Source organism: Uloborus diversus, chromosome 3 (genome assembly GCF_026930045.1).
Source record: "Uloborus diversus isolate 005 chromosome 3, Udiv.v.3.1, whole genome shotgun sequence".
NCBI classification, from domain to species: domain Eukaryota; kingdom Metazoa; phylum Arthropoda; class Arachnida; order Araneae; family Uloboridae; genus Uloborus; species Uloborus diversus.
The window spans coordinates 166,647,518-166,674,128 of NC_072733.1; the positions used below are offsets into that span (position 1 = coordinate 166,647,518).

Consider the following 26,611-nt stretch of genomic DNA (forward strand, 5'->3'; position numbering starts at 1 on the left):
ATTAAAATCTTTTATGCAAATGTAATTATAAGGTTATATTCTTCTTGCAACTGTTTTGAGAAATAAACATTTTGCAAAATCTTCCTCAGTAATTTCCTAGCTATGATTTCTCTTTATTGTCTTGTGCTTACTTAATGAAAGCCTAATGATACTTAATGAAGGTGAGCCATAATTATATGTTACATTAAATGATAAAAGAGTTGAAAAACAAAACGACATAATTATTAAAAGTATAAAGCGCTGATAAAATATACATATTGTATACTTAAACGCTTGAAAGCTATAAATTAAAAAATAATGATAATTATTCATTTAAAATACATGTTTGTATTTAAGCAATAATGATTGATCACGTATTTTGTGAAATATTAATATGATGAAATATTTTATCAATCATAAATAAAAAACTTATTTTTTATGAATCCTACATACGAGGGCGAGTCAAATGAAAGTGAGCCAACCTACCCTGCGCAATAATGGCTCAGTCCATCAACCGCGACGCATGCGCGCAGCACACAGGCAACCCTCATTTACAAAAGTGATACGTAAGTGTGAGGATAATAGTTCTTTAATGTTCCCATAATCCGGGTTGAAATCGGTTCGTGACATAATGGACGCTCCAAGAGATGAACAGCGTGGTGTGGTCAGGTTTTTGACTGCTGAAGGTGTTTCCCAACACGAAATTAGTCGCCGTATGGCTGCCGTGTACGGTGAACATTGCATTTCATTGGCCACTGTGAAGCGTTGGTGCAAACGGTTCAAAGAAGGACGTGAAAGTTGCAAAGACGATCCAAGACCGGGCCAAAGCCACCGTGCAATCACCCCCAACACAATTGCACAGGTTGATGAGCTGATTAGACAAGAACGGAGGATAAGCATCGATGAACTGGCAGAGCATGTGAACATCAGTCACGGTTCGGTTCACACCATAATTCATGACCATCTCGGTTATCGGCTCTTGTGTGCTGAATGGATGCCCAAGATTTTGAACGACCGCCAGAAGACAGAGAGGTTCGGCGCTGCCTTGACTCATCTGATCCGGTATCACAATGAGGGTAACGACTTCTTGACTGCAATTGTGACAGGGGACGAATCATGGTGCCACCACTACGAGCCTGAAACACGCCGGCAGAGCTTACAGTGGAAACATTTGAATTCGCCACCCCCAAAGAAAGCAAAGGCCGTCATCTCCGCAGGTAAGGTGCTGTTGACTTTTTTTTTCGATCGTCAGGGGCCATTACTGATCGAATTTGCTAAACCTAGAGAGACTATCAATAGTGCCCGATATTGCGAAACGCTGGATCGCCTGCGTGTCTCTATCAAGAACAAACGACCCGGAAGATTGACGAATGGGGTCATCTTGCTGCATGACAATGCCCGTCCCCACGTCGCTGATGTGGTTAAGACAAAACTGGCGAAGTTCAAGTGGGAAACGCTGCATCATCCGCCCTACAGCCCCGACCTGTCGCCTTGCGACTTTCACATTTTCGGGCAATTGAAAAAACACCTAAAGGGAACCAGATTCGTGTCGGACGATGCCGTGAAGGAGTCAGTTTCAGAATTTTTGAAGCAGCAACCCAAGGAGTTTTATGAGAATGGAATCACGCGACTCGTTAGTCAATGGGACAAATGTTTAAATGCCCATGGTGATTACTTTTAAATAAAGTACTCCTTTTGTCATATATTCGCATTGGCTCACTTTCATTTGACTCGCCCTCGTATTTTTTTAAAAATTTATTTTTAGTTATTTAAAAACTAGAATTTCGCCCGTCAAAATATGACAGGTGAAAATTGCTTTCATATTTGAACGAAGCAATTGCCTGTTTGATAATATTTTTTGACAGTTGAAATTTTAACTCTTACTCCTGTGGATGAACCCTGTAGCTCAATCATTGGCTATCTATACTAATACTATAAAGCTGTAGAGTTTGTTTGTTTGAACGCGATAATCTCAGGAACTACTGATTCGAACTGAAAAATTCTTTTTGTGTTGGATAATCCATTCATTGAGGAAGGCTATAGGCTATATAACATCACGCTATGACTAATAGGAGTGCATCAGCAATAAGAAATGTTATGAAAACGGGAAAATTTATATATATTCTTAATATTATAAAGCTGAAGAGTTTGTTTGTTTTAACGCGCTAATCTCAGAAACTACTGGTTCGAATGAAAAAATTCTTTTTGTGTTGAACAGTCCCTTTATCTTCTATTGAGATATAAAGTCTGAAAATCTGCTTTGTTTTTTTTGTAAAGGACCAAATTTAAGGACTTGGAGAAAAGTTTAAAGGTACCAAAGAAATTAAGTTAAGATTCTCTTAAGTGATGATGATGAGGTGAAGCTTCTAAAGGAAAGGTTGGTAAAATAAGGCTTCTGATGAAAGGCAAGCATCTTGTAACTGATGAAAATGAAATGAGGATTCTGAGAGGAGTGGGTATTGAAGTAAGGCTTCTGATGAAATGAAGTAAAGCATCATATGTTGTCATGGAAGTTTGTCAGAAGATATTAACTAAGCTAGGATTCCGATAGGAGGCTACTATTAAATCAGCTTTACGATATTGAGTTCACCTTTCCAAGTAGATCCGTGGAAGAAGTTATAAGTCTCAGAAAAAAACTAATCACAGTTTATTACCTACAAATCAATGCTAAAAAGATTTGGTTCCTAAATTAATGCGACGGAACATTTATGTTCTGTAGAGAACACTTTTTTTTTACTATGTTTTTTTTTTTCTTTTCGACTTTTAGGTCTAATAGTTATTTGTGGTATCTGAAAGAAAGCTGAACAAATTTTTAGACATTTTACTGGGCTAAAATTAGTCGGGAAGAATCATGTATCGAAAATTAATCGTGCTGGTCAAAAAAAAAAAAAAATTGCTCTTCATTGTAAGAAATTTAATCTTTTTATCTCTCTATAAAAAGTAGCCAGAAACAGTGCTTTTCAATTGTAGGGACGAAATACTTCAACGAAAACTACAGTTTTCTAATGTATCTACTTAATCAGCAGAAAAAATAAAAAATCCACCGAACATTTATCATTAAACATCTGGTAAACAGCATTACTGAACAATTAAGAACTTCTGTTAAAAATAGTTCATGATGAACAAGGGCGTTTCATTTAATTAAGAATGTACACGAAGCGATATTAAATACTTATTAATTTGGAAAGATTCTTTCATTATACAGACCGTTGTTACACTTCATTTAAAAAGGTGGCAGTGATTACTGTTTTTATGTTGGAAGACGGAACGACTAGAAACTAAATTACTTTAGAGAACAATGGGGAATTTCTTAGATTAAAGAATAAGCAGCTTTAATAAGAAGAAATATTTCATTTCAGTTTCTTTTATAATATGAAATCTGAAATAGGAGACATAAATCACATTTTATCTCCCTCGAAATACATTTCCAATTTTATTAGCTATTACTAAATTTAAAGCTGTTGATAAATATATGATTTAACTATTTGAGGATATATTTGATGATATGTAAAAGAAAGAAATAACATGCAACTAAAATTGTTTTGAGAAAACCTTAGTATATACTGTTTCAAATGTAACGATTTTACGCATGGTAGTTCCATGCCTCAATAACCTGACTAAACAACGCGTTAATTATTAAAACTTAATCATATTTTGTGTGTTCTTACTACATATTCAAAAAGGAGATATAATTGGTTAATTTTAGTCGCATTAGGATTTAAAGCTTCAAAACGCGTACACATCTCTGTGTATCTCTGGAATGACTGCCTATCCAAGGACCAGACAGGTACCACCGTCTATTTTAAATACCTTTATGAAGGCATTTTGTTCAGTATCAATCTCTAGAGTTTTTCGGGGATATTAAAATCGATGCTATTTAATTCGACATTATTTCGTCCGTGACTTTATCGGATGTATTCCTAATTTTAGCTAAGTTTTGCGAGATATAGCTAGATGGTCCTCAAGTCCGTTCCCAAAAACGCTGCAATAAGCATGGAAGTATGCTATTAATAAAACACAGTACGAGAAAATTAAACGAAAGTTATTCTGGTTATATTCAGAGACCTAAATGTAAGTACGAGCATTACTGAAATGAGTGTTGCAGGCAAAATTGCCTAAAAGAGGCAGCACTAGTACCTCAAAATCTCACAAGTCGAGCAGAGGGAATACCGGAAGGTCAAAAATATCAGCATGACAGAAATTAATCAAAACATTTTAAATCCAAAAACACAAGCATGACATAAATTAATTAGAACATTTTCAAAACAAATTTCGAACTACATGAAAAAAAACCATTGAACTCAATTGAAATAGAAAAAAAAATATGGGGGGGGGGGGGAAGCTTTTAACGTACAACAATTAAAGTACATTTTACTGTTACTATAAAAACATGTTAAACTACATTTTTTAATCTCCAAAATATTATCAAAAATTCAACGCTAATTTCATAGGAAAGGACAAAGATTACGTCCCATTTAGAGCGCTGCTAAGTTATTTTTCTTTTTTTAGTCTTTCATGTGCCCAATTCGTGTACATGTGTGCAGCAAATGCAGCATAGGATCATATTCTCAATCAGAGCGATCATGGTCTCAGTAAGGATATCGGTGTCCTAGTTTTGCTAATCATGGCCTCGTTGGGCTGCAGTTGGCTTTTCTAGGGTTATCAAATCTCAGAAAGGAATAACAGAACACAAACAAAATTTTTCTTACTGGATTTTTAACTACATAAATTAGGCTTTCTAGAACAGTTAACAACTTTTTCATACTAATAAACTACAGTGAACGGTGAAGGAACAAAACTTACTATAAAATAAGACGAGAAAATTTTGTCAAGACCCTTCTGTAATCACTTTTGCTTCACTTTTCCCTGTTGGTTACAAACTGTTTGTTGATAACGATTTATCATCAGTTAAGATGTTTCATGGCGTTGAGCTAGTTTTTGTCATCCTAAACGAAAAATGAGGCAGTTTACCATTAATCCTTTTGGTCTACAAAGCTCGGTTTGGCGCCCCCACCTTTTTATAGTGTTTGGTGTAGGTAAGTTGATTCCTGCGTAAAACTTGGCCCTAAATTAAGCTGAATAATTTTTAATGAGGCATTTAGTAAAAAGAATGATTGAAAACACACTAAAGCAATAAAATTGAAAACAATAAGAAAAATACAAAATTTCAATAAAAAATGTGATATTTGAATTTGTTTGCATTATATACAAATCAAATGAAGACCCTCATCTAAATCTGTTTCATATTTATAGAACTCTTAAACCGTAAGAAAACTTTCAACAACAACAACAGTGTCTTGTAAATGATTTTTGATGCATTTAAATCCTAGTGCGTTATATCTAAAGATGAAAACAGTCGGAAAAAACCGAAAATTTCGGAAAAATAACGGAAAAATACCCTTTTTTTTTCGAAAGGGTTTATTTCCCCTCCGGAAAAACTGAAAAAATGGATTTTGTTTAACTTTTCTGGAAGTTTTAATTGAAATTTTCAGCAAAAAGTGATTAGAAATTTTTCATACTTAAATTATGATGCTGTATCCTCCCGCACCCCGTCCTTGTATGTTAAAATACTGTCTAACGTTGAAAATGCAAGTTGTTGTATGACAATATAACTTGCATATAGATCAAAAAACATTTAATTGTTTTTGCAAAAAAAGTAAATAAATAAATAAACCAATATCCTTAGTGAAGAATTTATTTTCCTTCTTCATAAAACAAACAAGCATATAACTTTAATCACAGAACTATGTTTCTGCTGACTTTGCGAAACAAATGTACAGGGTTCGACAAAAAAAAAAAAAAAAAAAAGGAAGCAATTTTCCATGTAACTTTATTAAAAATAAATAAATTAACAAAACACAGTAAATAATTATATGAGAAGACCTTTAGCAATCAACAAAATAATTGATTTCAAACTGGCCGCCTTTTAAAGTAATACAGAGGTGCAACTGCTTATTGAAATTTCCATTCAAGGGCCACAAGTCATTTAATCAATTCTATTCCCTATAAACGCAATTGGTTTAGAGAGTCCAAACTTATGTGTAGTTTAAGGTAGACCTTTGACTCTAAAACAGGCCATATAGGGTAATAAACGGAATTGAGGTCTAGCGAGTAGAGCGTCCACTCTAAAGATGATATCATGTCAAAGACACTGCGCCTTGCACCACTCCTGTCTTTTTGGTCGTATGAACTGGTGTGAAGTCAAATTGAATATATTTTTTAAAGCTCAGCTCTTTATTTGTTCCAAGAAACACAGAGCTATTAAGAAACCCTATTTTTATTCATGGAAAAATCAATTTTTCCATTTTGTCCAGTTTTTCCCGATAAAATCCGGTGAAAAACCAGTTTTTTCCCATCACTTCAAAATTTACGGAAATTTTACGTCTCTAGTTATATACAAATCTTGCTTTAAATTATCTTTGACAGTGTTTACTTGAATATATTCACCTACGATTTTGCGCAATTTATTATTGACAAAATAATTCAACTTTGATAATTACAGGAGCCGTTATAGGATATCGTTACAACGGCTCAAAAGTATGCTAATATCATAATAACATGAATATTGTTATTCATACAAAATGTTAGTACTGTCTTGAACGGAACATAAATGGTTTTTTAAAGAGTCAAGGTTCTGCTAGAGTCTTCAGCAAAAGAAATAAGTAGTTGTAATCTTTGTTATGAATTAAAAAAAAAATGCTGAAAAGTATTTCTTATCTCGATGTCTTTTTTAAAGAGTTACATACATGTAGATACTTTGCTTGTTTTAAGATATAGTTTAAAACTTACCATTCTACCGTGATAAAAGAATCATCGTTTTTCTTTTTTTCTTTAAACAAAACTGGTTGCAGGATTAAACACAGTTGTTAAGCACAAACATTTATTGTTATCTATTCATCACAATTACACATAGATTATAACTACATACTACTTTGTTCTACATACTACAGCAATTGCTACATATACAAGAAGGTACAACTCCGCGCTTGGTGCAGCGCAGAGGTATCTGGGAGGAGATATGACGTAATATTGACATGCGCGATAGAAATAAGGTTTAAATCCTAACAAAAACTGCCGTAGCTATATTTGTCCAAATCTAATTTATTGTTAAAAAAAATGTAATTTTACTTGATCTTTACAACTTAATCTTCGTCATTGCTTTTTTTTAGTTACTTAATTTGGACATTGCTATAAATTACGAATCAAGCTAGATTTTGTTGTGTTACGTTAATGTCAATGGATATTGTTAAAATGCTTTTAAAAAAGTGTTTCTGAAAATGTATCTAAAATATTCTCTTTGTTCTGGTAATATTTGAATCACCAGAAAACACTCTTTGTGCCTCAATTTCATTTGCAAGCTTATGGAAGAGAAGCGGTAGATCATTTTTTTTTTGTTCCATGCATTTGTTTGTTACATGTTATTTCTCTTGCAATTGAGTTCTATTGTAATTTTATTCTCTTGTAGTTTAAATAAGTTATGGAAGTGTTATAATTATTTTCTGTAATGCTTGTATTTTTGGTTTGTAAATGTTCAAATTCATTACTTTCAGCTATGCTTATATTTTAGACTTTCGGTAACTCCTTTGCTTGATTTGTGAGACGTCGGGCTACTAGTGCTGCTTTTTTTTGGCAATTTCACCAGCAGCACTCATGAAACATCTCATGGTGTTTTCCCCACACTTGGGGAGAAACCCCTGATGAGGTCCCAGGGTATTTTGGGATGTTTTCATATTTTCGTTTTTTCTTGTTCAATTATATATATATATATATATATATATATATATATATATATACAGTCCAGTCACATGAATGTGACCATCTGTCAAAAGCCAGAATAACCACCTTTCGCAGAGCGGACTGCTGCGAGACGTGCAGGAAGAGAGTCACTTAGGTCCCTGAAGGTGTTCTCTGGGATGTTGAGCAAAGTCGACTCTAATGCCGTGACCAGGTGCGCTAGATTACGCGGTTGAGGATCAATGGCGCGAACAACTCGATCGAGATGGTCCCACAGATGCTCGATTGGGTTTAAGTCAGGTGAGTTTGTTGGTCAGGGGAGGACGGTAAACTCATCCTGGTGCTCTTCGAACCACGCACGTACACTGGCAGCTGTATGACACCTCGCATTGTCCTGCTGGAAGATGCCACCATCCTGAGGAAAAACAATGCGCATGTAGGGGTGGACATGGTCCGCAAGGACACATGCGTACTTGTATTGATCCATCGTGCCTTCCACAATGATCAGTGAACCCAGAGAATGCCAGGAAAACATTCCCCAGACCATAATGCTCCCTCCTCCAGCTTGGACGTTCCGGCAATGGTTGCAGGCTGGTTCCTTTCAGAGGTTTCACGCCTTATACGCCAACATCCATCTGTCCGATGGAGCATAAAACGCGATTCATCTGAAAATGCAACCTGTCGCCACTCGGTGGACGTCCAGCTGCTGTACTGGAGTGCAAATTCTAGCCTTCGTCGTCGATGAACAGCAGTCAGCATAGGTGCACGAACCAGGCGTCTGCTTCGGAGGCCCAGACACAGCAATGTTCGCTGAATAGTAGTTTGGGAGACACTTTTGGTAGCCCCTTGGTTTATTTTGGTGGTCAGTTGCTCAACGGTAGCCTGTCTATCTGCCCGAACGCATCTCCGCAATCGTCGTTCGCCTCTGTCATCTATGGCCCGTGGTGCACCACATTTGCCACGTGGCTAATTTTGGACAGTCCCATTTTGCCATGCACGGTACACTTTTACCACGGCGGCTCGCGAACAGTTCACAAATTCAGCCGTTTCGGAAACGCTTCCACCCTTGGCCCGAAAGCCAATGATCATGCCCTTTTGGACGTCGGATAAATTGCTTCGTTTTTGCATTACGCCAACGATTTAAATGTTTTCCGGAGCCCTCACACACCCTTTATATACGCTCAGCTGCACTATGCTTCCACCTGCCTCCTCTGATTGGTTATTTAACTCTGACGTGGAAAGTACGTGGTGCTCACATTAATGTGACTCGACTGTGTATATATATATATATATATATATATATATATATATATATATATATATATATATATATATATATATATATATATTTGTAATGTTTGCCAAAACAAATTTTCTGAATTCGAAATTCGTAAATAGCATTTTGCAAATTTTCCTACTAAAAACTTAGAAGAAAATTATGTAAATCTCTCTCAAATATCATTGTTAACACGATTTTCTCAACATTAATTATGTTGTTTTTTAACGTTTTAACCAGCAACCACTTTCTCCCTGGTGCCGATTTAATAGCATTAAATAGTGGTCAAGCTCTTTCAAAAAAAAAAAAAAATCTATACGTATTAACATGTTATGAGTGATTCACTCGACTATGCTGTTCAAAATATTTATAATAAATCTTCTTATTCTGCAGTTTAAAAAAAGAAAAAAATGTATATTATCCTAAATCGAAACTTTAGACTAAATCCAAAGAAGAGTAACTAATTAACTGAGCAAACACATTTTTTTTTCCAAACTAGATCTCTTATGTGCTTTTTTCTATACTTTTCTCTGCTTTCAGTGTAAAGATTTGGAAAATACCTTAAATATCAGATTGTCCTCATTGCGCAAAACGGGTTCGGTTTCCAACCACTAAAGTACTAAAACTACTACTATTAAAGTACCAACAACTACAGTAGCATATCTTGATTGCATCCAACTAGGCGTCTAACACATTTTTCTTTTTATTTCAAAAAAAAAAAAAAGGCTTGTAAGGAATGAAGAAATTATCAATATAGCTATTAAATTAAACTGCGAACTTCGCGTCATGCGCCGGAGGTCGGAGGTTTGATTCTCTACCGGTACCCTGGATGTTATCTCTTTGTTGTGTTGTCTTATTTGTTAGCAATAAAGAAATCCAACCATTCGAGGCAATAACACCACTCTTTCCGTACTATTTTTTAACTAGTAATACGACAGCAACAACAACTAAATTTAACGCATGCAAAGAAAGCAAAAATAATAAACGATGCCGTTCTGTAGGATTTAAATATTTTTGAGTTTGTGAAATTGCTTGTTAGTCTCTTATCACGGTAATTTTATTTGACACACATTTCTCGCAATGTTTCGGAAAATTTTATTTGATTCATAAGGATCGAAAAGTTAAAAGTACTAAAAAAAAGTAAGATCATGAGTAATAATACTGGTTTACGATGCATTTACCTACGCAATTTGTCTTAACTGTTAGGATGATTGCCAAGACTAGAGATCTTTGTCACATCATGCCATCATGGTCACAGGCTGAAGATTTATAGTTCTACTAAAACATTCAATAAGCTTAACTATTAATCACAGTAAGAGAACTCCGCCCTAGGTATTGCAAAAATGAATCCTCTCAAAAGAAGCACAAAATACCGTAATATATCTTAAGAGTAATAATGATGTATTTTGCTTTAGCTTAAAATGCATAAAATACGCTGTTATAATGAAAAACTAACGTAACTTGAATGTTTTTCATTTATCGCAGAAAACAAACCGAAGTTTTGATGTTATTGTGTCCATAGTAAGTTAATGAACACTACGAAAAGATTGGTGCATTGCCTTAAGAAGTTGGACTTCTTTCATTACAGAACATAGAGAGGAAATAAGACCTATGATACCTGTGGGAATAGAACTTACGACCTCCTGCGTATGAAGCGAAACTTCTGCCACAGAGCAATGAATGCACCGAAATGTTGCAATGATTTTTTTTCTTTTCTCTGATTTCAATGCAGCAACACAACTGTGGTTTAGAAGCGAACCCCCCCCCCCCCCCCAAGTTAAGTATATACAAGATGTTCCGTTTTAACCTGCAAGACCTTCATTGTTGCAACCGTTAGCCCTAGATGCATACTTCCACTTGCAAAAATGATTATAAATTACTTTTAAATAAAAAAAACCGCTGTCAAAAAATGCAAAGGAACTACAAATCAAAAAATAACTGATTACACTTACATTCTATTTCCTAGCCAAACATAGAAATGAAATTTAGTTTACAATTCCAGTACAAAAATGAACTAAACTAAACACCGAATTATAAAATAAACACTGATTTAAATTACTATACGATGAATTATTTTCAATACCTAACGAATTATATACGATCTCTTAATTTTTAATAACCTTTTGAAGTCGGGGCCTCATATAAACAACTACATAACGTAACTGACAACCCACCGAATCCTGAATTAAACACTAATTTAACTATACGCAAAATTAGTCTTTAAAACTAAACCTACTCAGTTACGTTAGGTAGTAGTTTATAGGAGGCCCCGACTCGAAAAGGTTATTAAAAATTAAGAGATCGTATACAATTCGTTAGGTATTTAAAATATTTCATCGTATAGTAATTTAAATCAGTGCTTATTTTATAATTCGGTGTTTAGTTTAGTTGATTTTTGTACTGGAATTGTAAAATAAATTTCATTTCTATGTTTGTGTAGGAAATAGAATGTAAGTGTAATCAGTTAGTTTTTGATATTTAGCTCCTGGGTATTTTTGGAAGGCGGTTTTTTTATATTTAAAAGTAATTTATTTTTTGCTTTTTAGTGGTGTAAATAACACGACGAGCGTCTCGGAGACTTCCGACGACTGTGAAAAAAGGCTTTTGTAAATGCGTAACTATGTACAAAAAAAATTGACTTCATCAATTGTTCAACTTTATCAAAGTTTGTTTTCCGAAAGCAAATGCACGAGTCACTAAAAAAAAACGAAATCGCTTCAAGTTTAAATTTGTGAAATTGTAAATTTTAGAATTGTAAATTGCAATTTATGTTTCGCAATTAGTGTCATGTAACTCGTGATAAAAGTCGCATGTTTCTTCACATGAGCCCACTATAGATGAAGATTAAAAATTCCACTAGAATGAATTTTATGTTTGCTTCAGAGAATCCTTAATTCAAAATTTTCATTATCATTACTCTTAATAATATATATTTTTAGTACTTTCTTTAACTATAGGTAAAGAAAGTATAAACCTTTGTTTTATGGCCTTTGTTTATCAATGGGTTTTATAATTAATCGTTTGTGAGGGAAATTGCATGAAATTGTTTTACCCTTAACTTTTCCCTAAAGAACAAATAGGGTGAATCAAAGATTTGGAACCTAAGTTAGACCACCCCTAAACAAAACCACCACTAAACAAAAAAAAAAAGCATAAAAACCGGTTCACTAAATGAGACGATATACAAAGTTAATGAAGTACGAATCGATTTAAATGTGAGTATGATATTTGAAGAGTTCCCTTAATTACATCAAACCTGAACTTGATTACCATTATACCGCCGAGGAACTATGCTGTTTCAAACAAAAAAGACTTTTCCTTATCGGTACAGGCAGGGGCGTGCACAGAAATTTTGGAGCCCATCACAAATGACTTTTCCGGGCCCTTCTCCATATTGTTTACCCCTATATTTCACCGTAAGTTACAAAAATATTGCGCCCCCTCCAGGCCCTGCGCCCGGGCCAACAGGTGCCCCTCCCCCTCCCTGTGCACGCCCCTGGGTACAGGTGTCTTCGAGTATTTATGGAACATAGTACAAAGAAAAAAACAAATCCGACGAGTTCAGAACCTCCTCCTTTTTTGAAGCCTGCTAATTAATATAACCCTAATTTCAAATTGAACTGGCGCATCGTGAAATAGTAAATCCAGAATATTGTTCAAACTTCAGAAATCATACACAGTTATAATGTATATTATTGAAGAATATAAATTAAATCCTGGTGGAGGGGTGTTCTGTATTCAAATCATCTTCAATTGAACACTAAATATATTTAAAAATTGGAATATTAAATAAAGAACTTTATATTTTAGTGCCTAAACAAAGTTATTTATTAGTCAATAAAATATTGAGGTAATTGATTCAACTATTAAAGTAGCAAAATATATTTAAGTTACTGCTTTGCTACGCAGTAATAAATACATTAGTAACACCTATAATAAAAAATCACCATGCGGCGCAGCGTTGAGAAAATTAATCATCCATGTGTCGCGAGAATTAAATATCGTTTAAGAGAAAACAAAAGCTAAGGTGTGAAAATACACCGATCATAGCAACACCACGTAATCATCACGTATGAAATTTAAAGTTTCTTGGATTTCTCCGGGACCCCTTATCATATCCAGACCAAATTACAATGGGACCATCTAGGAAGTATACCCTTCCAAACATTTTTTTCTTCCAAATCGGTCCAGTAGTGTTGGAATAATTCGAAAACACACATAAAAAGCCGCAATACGAAATCATAACCTCCTTTTTTGAAGTCGGTTAAAAACAAGATACCTCCGTCAAAAAATGCACCGTTCACGCCAAAACCACGTGACCTGCTGTGACGTATCGCACAGTGACGAAAGCTGGTCTACGGAGCCACAACGTGTGAAAGTTTAAGTTTCTTAGATTTCTCCGCGACCCCTCAACAGATCCAGACAAAATTAACATTGGACCATCTGGGAAGCATATCCTTCCAAACAAAAAAATAATTTTTCAAATCGGTCCAGTATTCTTGAAGTAATACGAGAACACACATAAAAAGCCGCAAGCCGAAATCATAACCTCTTTTTTTGAAGTCGGTTAAAAATCAGATGCGGAGATAACATGTTGAAAGTTTAAAGCAAAAATTAAAACTAATCAAAATATACAAAATTTAACTTTTTATACGGGCCCTAGGTCCCAGAATTTTTATTTCGAGAAATGATCTCCATCGAAAAATTTTACTAACACAAAAAACTTGATATTTGTGCAAACAAAACTCCAAGAGATATTCGAGTTAAAAGTTTTGAGGGACCATACAAAAGATGAGATTGGAACTTATCTGGAAGGAAGTCTGATTGGAAAAATGACAGTTTGTAGAAGTAAAATAACAGAAATTAATATTTTTTTTCATTGCTATTCAAAAATAAATACAAATGTTTTGCTATGGTTCACAAAAACACACTACAAAACCTCGAACAAGTTGAAAAGCCACACTGTATGAACATAAAAATTTCGAACTATTGTTAAGCATTATATTTTCCCCCAAAAGGTGCTATTGACGCCAAGTGTAAAGCGGTGTAAGTCACAGAACGCTGCGTTTCATATCTCAGTGAATATTGCAAGTACTAATGCCAAACTTTTTATGTTGGAATTACTTTTCAATGGAGATTATTTCCCTAAATATACGTTAGGGGACCTAGGGCCCGTATAAAAAGTTAAAATTTGTATTTTTTGACCAATTTTTATTTTTGCTTAAAACTTTAATTATTTTAACTCTGCATCTGATTTTGAACATTTTTGCAATTTGAAGTATGCATTTAAAACTAACGGTTGCGAAAATAAAGGTCTTGCAGGTTAAAACGGAGCACCCTGTATATTCTTGCCAATTTAGATTAGAACTCAGCTTAGAAAAATTAGTCATTTAAAAACTTCACTTTCTGACTTATAGGAAGAATTATTCCATGACCTTTGCTTTATTAGCAGGATAGTTTTATCAACTGAGTTTATGAGCTTAAATCACTGGACACTATGCAATAAACCAATGCGTAATACAGCAACAAAATACACTGAAGTTCATGCTTTTATTTTGTTAAAACATTTTTAAAAAGTCATACTGCAATTTAATCATGTTGAAGCTTATGTCTTGTTTCCTGATTTTTACAAAAATATAACTGTAGCTCAGAATCCTGCAATGAGTTTAGAATGTATATATTCATGGAACTTTGGATTAGAGTTCTGAGAAGAAAATAAATCATTAAAACAATCGGCCCGTGCTGTTTCCTACTAATACGTTTTATATTATTAGCGCGATGCTCCAACCGACGGAGGCAATCGATGTCCTTTTCTAGATGCTACGCATTGATGCAATGCGTAATGAAAGACAGAATAAAACTTTTTTTTTTTTTTTTTGACAAAGCAATCACTATGTGAATTGTATTTTTGTTTTTCACCGAAAGCGATGAAAACAATCTTTAAAATAATGCTTTACTAATGAAGTTGTATTGAGTAGGTTATGGCGTTATCTTTACTAATAATAAAGCTTAAAGTCTGGATTTCTGTGACACGCATAGCGCCCAGACCATTTGGCCTATTTTCATGAAGTTTGGCACAAAACTAGTTTGTAGCATGAGGTTGTGCACCTTGAAGCGATTTTTCGAAAATTCGACTTTGTTCTTTTTCTATTTCAATTTTAAGAACATTTTACAGAGCAAATTATCATAACATGGACAACCAAATTTTAATAACATGGAGGAGCAAATGATCATAGCAAATTAGCGAGAAATTTATCATCCATTATTTGTCAATATACAGGTGAACAAAATGATGTTTTAATTTTATATTACGGGCAAAGCCGTGCGTGTAGAACTAGTCACAAATATAACACCTTTGGAAAATCATATATATGCTTTTGAAAATATTTCCTATAAATCCATAGAAAATAGAAATTATTTTATGTTTTCTTTTAATATATTTTTTTTCCTTAAAAAAGTCATTTCTGTCATTTAAATTTCTCAAAACAGACGGTCGCATTTTTAACCTTTGCTTTTCAAAGTGGGAGAGACCTTTTTACGCCAAATAAAGTTGCAATCGTTGCGAACATTTATAATTAGCAGTAAATAGTTTTTAAGATGACGAAAACTATATTGGAATGCAAAGCTTACATTTACATACATTTCTAGATTTTTTTCTTTTAAATTAGCAATTTATAACTGAAAAGTGTGCATTGATTTCAAATTGTATGATGTGCTTAAGGGCTTCGGATTTGATAATTAACTCTGTTATAGAATAAAATTATATTGTGATATTGAAGAATTGTGAGAACCGCCAGCTGTTGTTTAAGTATTATTGTAAACACTTAAAATTCACCCGTTAAGGTATGACGGGTGAAAATTGTTTCAACATTTGAACGAAGCAATTGCCTTCTCTGTGATATTTTGATACTAATTGAAATTTCAACTCTGACTCCAGTGGATTAACGCTAAACTCCAGTAGATAGCATTGATTGGTGACCGCTTTTTCGTTTCTTCAAATTCCTAAAATGGCACTTACCAGTCAAACAGTTAAGATACCGGATCCAGTTCAGCCTCGTCAAAATAAAGCATTTCCCTGCATGTCCAACATTACCAATTAATATTTTCAAATTATCATGCCGTCGAGCGAGTTTCATTGTTGATGACGTCAGGAACGTTACTTGATCATTCGCTATTATATATTTGAGGGTATAAATAAACGAAATAAACCATAAGAAAAACAGCATTTCAGAATACACAGTCAAGGGCGTACTACAATGTGCTAGTTAACTTAAATTAGTTCTGTTCTCTTATTGTCTCTTTATTGTTGTATTCTAGGGTTTCTGATTCCAATAAATCATTACGCAAAACATTGTCTTTTATGAATTCAGCAATAATAAAATCAAAGGACTTAAAGATGATTATTTAAACATTGCTTTTTTAACTTCTTTTATCCTCATTTTAAAAATGAGCAAAATGTTTCCTTATTTTTACAGTAAAGAGCTCATTACTGTGTAAATGTATAGGTTTTCACGACTATGTAAGTTATAAATTGGAAAAAGACGTTACTCCCGAAACAAAGTTCCATTTTTCATTCGTGCATATTACAGATAGTTACTTTCAACATAATTATACTAAAGACAATAATGATGGTAGTGTAAATGTTTTTGAAACATTGTATTAGAGTAATTAATATGAGCTTGACAGTTATTTCGAAACAAAATGCGCAAATTGAGAAACGCAATCTAAAATTACGATCATCCATTAGCAAAATTAATATATTTTTTTAATGCACGTGTGAAATACGGTTGGTCTCACTGGAAATATACTCTTTTATTATTAAAATGAAAAATCAATAGCAATCTTCAATAACAATTGTTATAACTGGAAACATTGTGTGTTATGGAAATGTGAACGTAGAACGATTTTGGATTTTAAAGGAAAAGTATTCATAAAAAAAAGTTTTAGAATTTTATTTTCTGTTTTAGAGTAGTTGTATTTTCAGAGAAATAATTGTTTGCAGTCTTTGTTTTAGTTCCGTAAATACAATCCAAATATTGTGATAGTTCTGTGTTTCTTTATATTAAGTGTCACTTATTTGTCAGTAATTGATTGATACATTTAAAAGCAGCAAATGGTTCGTACCTATACATTTGCAGTACAGTTTTTAGGGGTTGTACTTGATGTTGAATAGAACTTTTTTGCTTTTTGAAAATGAACTATATGCATTAATTAGGGTGAGCGGAAAAAAGGATATTTTCTAGAAGCAACTTCTAATAGCAAAAAAAAAAAAAAGGTAGTGTATTGTCATCCTAAACATGGGAAAAATAATGAAAAAAATATAAATTTATTTCTTCAGATCGCGCCATTGGCAGCAAAGTTAGGAAAAAAGGTAAAAAATGGTCAATTTTCAAATATTTTTATACAAATCCAAATGCTCAAAATTTTTGTTTTAATACCGTTCACATGCTTCCTTTTAAAACTCTTTTCATGTATCTTTGAAAAGATTTACATCCCCTCACAGTTTTTAGTTTGGGCATTAGCCACAAAGTTATGTGAAATTTACCAAAAATCGACATTTTGAGCTTATTTTGCACATTGCTGTATTTCTTCTTTTAGATTCCGCTTATAACTTTTTTTTACAATAAATGTGCACTATTCAGCTCATTTCTGGAAATTTAAGTACCTTTAATTGCATTAACAACCCACCTTAAGTAGGGGGTTGCACTTTCACCCTGCAATTCCCAAGAAGAGTATTTATTTACAGGACTTATATATTTGTAAAGTAACTTACATTCACAATAGCTATATTAAATTAAATAAATTTCTACGTTTCGATTAACGTTTGAAGTTGGACTTACGACTCAGTTTTGCTATTGATGTTGGCGAACATAAAGCTTTTAATATAAATCCATCTCTTGCGTCTTAACAACTCAAATGCATTTCTGCAGAGTCACTGTCCACAATTCCTTCAACTTCTCGATTTAGGTATGGGAATTTTAAGAATGCATACTTAAGCAAATGTATAGTTCCTTGAAATGATAAAATATCCTACTTTTCCTCTTCACTGAAGTGGTGGTAAGTAAACATGTTGGTCATAAATTAACTGTTATAGTTCGAAGATTCAAATCTACACTCCTGTTTGTGAAAATTGCAACACCATGAAGGAAGCACCATAGTTGAATGAAATTTAATACACAGTTGAGTGGCAATGGTACAAAAAAACTATTACATTTTTAAACCAAACAAACAATAAAGATATAGAATTTAGTCTTTTGTGTGGCTAGCACGCGCCACAATAAGAGCTGCTACACGACTCGGCATGGAGTGAACCAAAGTTTGAATATCTGCCTGCGGAAGAATATTCCATATTGTTTGTATGCGCAACCAAAGTTTGTCTGTCGAAGCAACAGGACGAGGATGACGAGCGAGACGCCGCCCAACAAAATCCCACACATGTTCAATCGGTGGCATATCCGAGGAATATGCAGGCCAAGGAAGAAGCTGTACCTGCTGCGAATCAAGGTAGGATTTGACAGTCCTGGCGACATGTGGACGGGCATTATCCTGCTTGAATACAGCCCCTGGCAATCCTTGCAGGAAAGGAACAGCTTGGGGCTGTAAAACTCTGCTTATGTATCGGGTACTGTTCAAATTGCCCACGATTCGTAGCAATTGTGATTGTCCATGATATGCTATGGCACCCCAGACCATAACTACGGGTGTTCGTCCACTGTGGCGTTCGATAATGCACTCCGGAATGTGCCGTTCACCGGCATAGCGCCTGACTTAATTTGGCCTAAAGGTACTAAAAGTGATTACGCCCCTGCACAAACTGTGATATGAGAAATATCCTCGCGGTCTGGTCATGAAACCGGTTAATTGACGGCAACCTTCCCGTATTATTAGTAGCAGTATTAAGTAGTAGTAGTTTTTACGTTTTTAAATATTGTTTATTTTTTATTTTTTGGAGCCAAAAATGATTGAATTCTTCTTATTTTATTTTATTGTTTAAAATGCATAATTTTGTACATCAAACTTAAAAGCAACATAATAAAAAGGACTTTTAAGCTAAATATGAAGCAGTTTAAAGGATTGGATTGTAGATCTCTTTTACATTGACTAATATCAGGGCCCGACAATGGTGTTCAAAGACACTGGGCACGAAATGTTTTTAGTGACCCCCCCCCCCTGCTCATTCTATATAGAGAAGAAATGAAATATTTTGATTCTTGCTCATTATTACGTATATGCTAAACTTGGCGGTACCTTATTACACTCCTGTTTGTGAAAATTGCAACAACATGAAGGAAATATCATAGTTGAATGAAATTTAATACACAGTTGAATGGTAATTTAACAAATAAATGATTACATTTTCAAACCAAACAAACAATAAAAAGAGATAGAAATTAGTATTTTGTGTGGCCACCAAGCGACGCAAAAAGAGCTGCTACACGACTTGGAATTTGAAAGTTCGTCTGTCGAAGCAACAGGACGCGGATCATGAGCGAGAGGCCGCCCAGTGAAATCCCACACATGATCAATCGGTGACATACCCGAGGAAGAAGCTGTACCTGCTGCGAATCAATGTAAGATTTGGCAGTCCTGGCGACATGTGAACGGGCATTATTCTGCTGGAATACAGTCCCTGGCAATCCTTGCAGGGAAGGTATAGCTTGGGGCTGTAAAACTTCGTTTATGTATCGGGTACTGTTCAAATTGCCCACAATTCGTAGCAATTGCTATCGTCCATGATATGCTATGGCACCCCAGATCATAACTCCGGGTGTTTGCCCACTGTGGCGTTCGATAATGCACTCCAGAATGTTACGTTCACCGGCATAGCGCCTGACACGAATTCCGCCGTCATGGTGCCACAAATTGAAGCGGGATTCGTCAGAAAAGACGACTTGCTGCCAATCAGCACGCCAGCTCCTATGCACATTGTAGCCGCAGGCGGCGATGGTTTTGCGTGAGAGGAATCCTGTATAAAGGAATCCTTGCGCGCAGCCCACGCTGCAGCAGACGTCTCCGAATTGATGAAGCACACAACGAAACACCTGTAACTGTTGTCCACTGTGCTGCCAATTGTCTAGAAGAAGCTATGCGGTTCGTCAGCGCCATACACACCAAGTGTCTGTTATCGCGAGCTGACGTCACATTTCGGGGTCCACTCCCGATTTTCCGAGCTGTCCGACTTTCGTTCGTCCACTGCTTCCAAACACTTATGATTGTGCTGCTGTCACGCTGCACTCGAGCGGCTACTGCACGATAAGACAATCCAGCTTCACGAAGGCCGAAGTTTCTGCCCCGTTCAAACTCCGAAATTTGCTCAAATTTTGCTTTCTTTCGTCGAAGAGGCATAGTAAAGATTCAGTTAACGTTTACTCTAGCATACAACCACCGATAATCATACACGCCTCACTACAGTCGTCTATTTATATTCGGTTCGATCCGCATTCAGAGGGCGCTGCTTAGCATACGCATGCGCTACCGGTCTGCAATTCTAATCATTTGCATATCGTGGTCTACTTTACATTTCCTGCAATTTTCAGCTCCTTTGCGAAAGTCCTTCGTGGTGTTGCAAGTTTTACAAGCAGGAGTGTAGATATTGATGGATGAAATTATCTTTTAGCGGTAAAAGCGTTTACTGATGGATTTGTGCTGTACACTCTAGTGTAATCCAATTCCTTTGTATTTCGCCTCTGGTAAACTGCAATGTTCAACAACAATTTCTCAAACATGGCAAAGTAAGCATTTCTTTGAATCCCCGGATCCACGATGCTTTAAAGATCATGTGACACCTGTCTTGTAGATTTTGTAACTTTAAATAATTGTACAAGTCCACGGAAAGTGGACATTATTTTCTTCAAATTGTAATCAAATCCAACCATAGAGGCATAATTGTTAAAGGCTTTACAATTATGCCTCTATGGTTCTATTTACGAGCTTTGTAGTTTAGTTTAAAAATATACAGCTCCAGTACTCCGTTAGCACGTGTGAAGGAATGCTTATGACTGAAAGGTCTTGGTTTTGGGAGAGCGAGATGAATTTTGCACTTTCCTTCCTGTAGAGTCGAGTCCTGACTTACGCGAGAGATGCGTTCCAAGACACCTCGCGTAAGTCGGAATTTCGCGTTGTGGAACAAGGTATGTTTAGTAATTTTTTATAAGCATACCCATTTGTTTCAGACGTTTGTAAACACCTCTCATATTGTTTCAAACCATTTATTAACTATATATATTGCAGTATCTTTTACAAATAACCGACTTTTTCTGTATTTTAGAAATTGCGTTATTATTTGACATAAAATTCTGTAATTTAGCCAAAAATCAATGATTAATGGAGGAGAGAAACTTAAAATAAAGCAGTATGGTACTTACAGTATGTACACTACAGCATTATTATAGCACTTAACAGTATAGATATAGTAAATATATTTATAATTTAAAAAATGGAGAAGGTTTATGCAGCGCGATCAGAATGTTATCAGACTGTATTTCATCAACGTTCATATGCAAAATGAAAAAAAAAATTAAGAATCGGAGCGGTTATTTGTATCAACTAAAGCTAAGCGTTGTTTAGGCTAATACAGTGGGTGAACTTCCACTTTCAGTGATGCTAAAGGGATGAAAGTCTACTCACAAAATCAATATTTAGTGTCAACGAAGCCCATTCTAACGCTCCGCTGCTCTTTTCCGAAAAATTTCATGTTGCAAGCGAGTAATTTGTGTCCGCATTAAAAAATTCATTACTCATGAAAAATTCGCGTTATAGCCATTTCGCGTAAGTCGGATCGCGTTGTAGCGGGATCCGACTGTATTACATTTCCAATATCCATCAAATGTACTTTTGCTCGCTTTTTAACACAGCTATTAAAAACTTCAATTTCTTCCGACCGAGTTCAATCGAAGATAATAACACTAGTAAACGAAAGTTTTGTTACATGAAACATTTATAGTGTTTACGCTGATCTCAAATATCTGCTTTGATTTTCTCCATCACCCACAGTTTTTGTGTAATCATAGGTTTTAACTTATTTATTTTACCCATGTTTTCCTATAACACGTAATGATAAAAACTAATAGACTGGTAAACAAAGATTTTGTTGCATGAAATATTTATGGTTTTTTAGGGTAATTTTTGACGCTGATTTCAAATACTTAATCAGAATTTTTCCATCACCCACAGTTTTTGTGTAATCATAGGTTTTATGTGGTTTATTTTTCCCGGTGCTTTCCTGTATCACGTAATGATAAAAACTCATAGTTAATACCTAAAATTTTGCCAGAAAGACAAGAAAGGTATAAATAAATAGTCAGGTTTGCTGGTACTGCAGTGTTGACATGGTAATCAGGCTTTGTGGCACTCCATTTTTGTGGTATACGCTACGTGAATTGAATAATTTTCTGTGTTCCTAAATTTGAATGCAAACATAAAGAATTCATAGATTTCACTCTAAAGAGCATGATTTAGTATACTGAAATAGTATTGACTCTGTAATGGATATGTTTGTATTTTAATATCAAACAGATGAGATTTGGTATTAACACTTTCGAAACTAATTTAAAAGTATACTATTGCATAATTGAAACACGTTGCAAACATCTCCATATGTTTCATATTGTTACAAATTCTGTAAATAGTAATTATTGTAGTAACGTAACCTGTAAATAGTTTCCCGTAATGAATATACAACCTTTTTTCATTCGGCTAAAGTATACAACCCCCCTATTTCTTTTTTTGTTCATTGATAAAATTTGATAACGGTCTACTATTTTCCAGAAGCGTTTGGAATATTTGAGAGATTTCTTTCGATGTTTATAAAGGCGTCCCGCGTGATAAAAAGTTCAGTTTCGATTGAGAATTTGTACTGAGAGTGTATTAGCTCTGATTATTGCGAGGCATTTCGCTGTGTTGTTTTCGTATTTGGAAGTAAATACGTGTGTAACCGTTGAGTTTACGGTGTTGTGTGATGCTTGTTTAATTGCTGATGATTAATTTAGCAGTTGTTAACGATTTCTCCTGTACATAGTGTAAATAAAACTCCTGTGTTTTTATCAAGAACTGTGTCATCCTTTCAAGAAAGTTGGAAGTCTCGCCGGATCCGTTACAATATATTTCGCAATCGAAATGTATGAAACATATGGATATTTTTGTAAGTAATTTTTAGATATCATTTAATACAACCCATATCATGGGACAATTATTTCTTGCCTACAATTAAATTGAACAGATTTTATCAACTGCTAAATTTTATTAATACAATGCTGTTTTCTCCTATGCGAATGGGATAGCAATGGCAAGAAGAATTAAAAAAAAAAAAAAAAAGACTGGACCTGTTATTCTATTGGCCTTTTTATTAAATTAGGTCTTTTTAAAAATTTTGTTAATTCTTTGTAACACTAGTGCTGAATTTAAATATTTAAAGCCAGAATCTCTACGTCTTAATTACGTAATGTTAAAAAATCGCTTCTTTGGAGAGGCCCACATTCTCAAAGTAAATATATTCTTGCCGATTAGTGCTAGACACTTAAGGGGGATTTTCCTGATGCCAAATATAGAAAGAAAAGAACAATAGCTAATTTTGTTATCATTATTTTAGTGTGTTTATCATTATTTTAGTAATGCATGTGAATTTGCGCATTTCTTTCGAACTTCTGTCTTGTGTTACAAAAAATCTGTGGGTGATGGAGAAAAACTCTGCATATGTGAATTCAGCGCATCATTTTACATTAAGATCAGGTACTTTTCTCCGTGTAACAGAATTTTTTTTTTCGTAGACTAGTGTAATATATAATTATACAAAAACAGTTGACGCTTTACCCATAATTCGGTTAATGTTTCTCTTTAACACTCTGGCTGTAGAAACGGTTACTAAACTTGTTAGTGAGCCGGTAGGTTGGATATTTTGGTATGAGTTAATGTGATGATTAATGTGAAAAATTTTATGCTCGCAATCATCAATGTAAAAATTGAGTCAGCCGTTTAACTTCAAACCTTGAACCAAAAATAAAAACTTGTTAAAAATAATATAGTTACTGTGAATGTAAGTTACTTTACAAATTTATAAGTACTGTAAATAACTATCCTTCTTGTGAATTGTAAGGTGGAACACAAAGTGCTACCACCTTCTTGCGGTGGGTTCTGGATTGCATTGCAATAAAATATGATCACATTTCCAGCAAAGAGCTTTATAGTGCATATTTATTGTAAAAAATCATAACTGAGATCTAAGTAAACTATATTGCAAGTGCCAAATAAGCTAAAATTGTCGTTTTTTGTTTAATTTCACGTAAATTTGCGGCTCATGCGCGAACTAAAGACTGTAAAGGAACGTAAATATTTTGAAAGAGATCTGAAAAGACTATTAAAAGAAAACATTTAAATGGTATTAGCATAAAAAAATAACATTTAAATTTTTATAAAAATTATTGAAAATATACCATTTTTTTTTATCTTTTTACTTTCTTTTACAAAAAAGGAAGTATTGTATTCGCGAAAAAAAAATCACTCAAAATTCGGCCTTAATTTCCATTTTGCTCACCCCCGAATTAATGTTGAGTTTTTTTTTCAACCCGACCACACGCGGATAAGTGCCTAAGAATGTATAGGCACCCAAAATATCCATTTTGACATTCCCCGAGTTAATTACAACGACTTTTCTCGTGACGTCCGTATGTATGTACGTATGTATGTATGTGCGGATGTGTGTGAGTGCGTATGTATGTCGCAGAACTCAAGAACGGTATGTCCTAGAAGTTGAAATTTGGTACGTAGACTTCTAGTGGGGTCTAGTTGGGCACCTCCCCTTTTGGTTGCATTCGGGTGTTTCTAAAGGGGTCTTTTACCCCATTTTGTGGGTAAATCATTGTTCTTTCGATGCATACTCAAGTGGTGTTATAATTTGGCGGACACTTGGCGATATATCACTACTCTTTTGGTCGCCAAGTTTTGTCACCAACTTGGCGAAAAATTTGGCGATTTTTTTTTTTAAATCTGGTTTTAATTCGGCCACTGGTGGTGATATTTAGAAACTAAACTATTGAATCACATTAAAATTGCCAATAATGGGAAAATGACATTAAAATTGGAGTAAACGAAAGTCATGTGCTCATCAGCTCGTTTTTCTTGTGCGATCTGAAGACATAAATATTATTTCTTAAAATTATTTTTGCTGTAATTAGGATTGCAATACACAACTTTCTTTTGCTGTTAAAAGTTGCTTACCAAAAAGTTTCTTTTTTCAGCTCACCCTAATATGCATACTTGAAAGAACTAACTCACAAAAACTGACAAAATAATGTTATTGGGATATGCACTAAAATTGTGCTGCTAATGTGTAGAATATTTTTTTAAGGAACTGATGTGATATACCCCACCCTTGGCGACTTTTTCCTGTTGGCGCCAAGAAAGCGTCGCCAAGAAAACGATGTATGACGACATATGTCATACATCGTTCTTAGCGATGCTTTTTTAGCGCCAACAGGAAAAAATCAGATAAAAAAACATGATCAAAGCACTTCAGAACACAATATATATAAAAACAACATAAAAGCACAACAAAAAACATCACGAATATATGCTTCAAAAATGTACAGGGCCGGGGTTTTTTGTAAACATATTAAAATACAATGAAATAAATTATTGTATTAATTACAAGTCAAAATTAATGCATTAATTTTTTTTTCATCATTTCTCCGGGATACGAGCCCTCGGTCTAGCCGAGGTCTCATTACGAAAGTACTATGAGACCTCTGGCTCGCCAAGACCTCGCTCCGCTCGGTCTGTTATCCCTCCGACTGTTAATATACATTACAGTCGGAGTATGGTCACAGTTATGTATATTTTCATGGAGACACCCAAGGGTGGCTCCTTCCGTTCAGTGTACAATAATGACACAGTTTTAAGTGTGAAATATGCACCATTATTGTGCAGATTTATTAATAAAATTCAGCATTTTTAAGAGTACAACCGAAAGAACTTTCAATTGTTAACATAAAATTCAGTACCTAAAGGAGGCACGTTAATAGAATGTCTAAATAATTCGTGGCATCGATAAGAATTAACTTTTAGAACAAAATAACCGTACTATTTCTGTAAAATTAATTTACATACAGTAAAAATAAAGTTAAAAACTACAAGAAACCCTCAAGGATTTGTAAAAAAGAATTTTGGAAGTGAGAGGTTTTTCTTTGAATTCTAAAATAAAGAACTTACCTTTTTATATGGTATAAATATTCACACTCAGTCTAAAACAATACATCATATGACAATGGCACGTTACAGATACACACCACGTTGGAGTTAACTTTTAATTAACCTTCAAGTTTGAAGAAACTGGCATTTCCTAATGTTTTTACTTCAAAACAAAACTACTGAATTTAAACTAACACAAAATGAGCATTCCTGTAAGGTATATTGCACGAAACATTACCACGTATCTCTCCTGCGTGAAACCCAAACAACCCAAGTAAACAAGTTTGAACAGATCTGTAAGATTGCCTTCGGGTTGCTAAACACAGGTTAGTTTGGCCAGGGATACCATGCATAAAACATTATCGCCTCATTGACGAGAAAAATATTTTAATTTTGTGCAAAAAAATCGAATGTCGCCAAATGGGGGGGTATATCACATCT

The 26,611-nt window shown here is 34.5% G+C and overlaps 1 protein-coding gene across 1 annotated transcript; it reads left to right on the forward strand.

Moving 5' to 3' along the window:
• The first annotated feature begins 610 nt into the window (after positions 1-610).
• LOC129219037 (histone-lysine N-methyltransferase SETMAR-like) lies at positions 611-1,660 on the forward strand. Its single transcript, XM_054853357.1, has one exon. The coding sequence runs from the start codon at positions 611-613 to the stop codon at positions 1,658-1,660; it is 1,050 nt and encodes a 349-aa protein (XP_054709332.1).
• The last annotated feature ends 24,951 nt before the right edge of the window (positions 1,661-26,611 follow it).

What these genes read in the sequence shown, in the direction of transcription:
- LOC129219037 (XM_054853357.1), top strand. Translation starts at nt 611, where the DNA reads ATGGACGCTCCAAGAGATGAACAGCGTGGTGTGGTCAGGTTTTTGACT.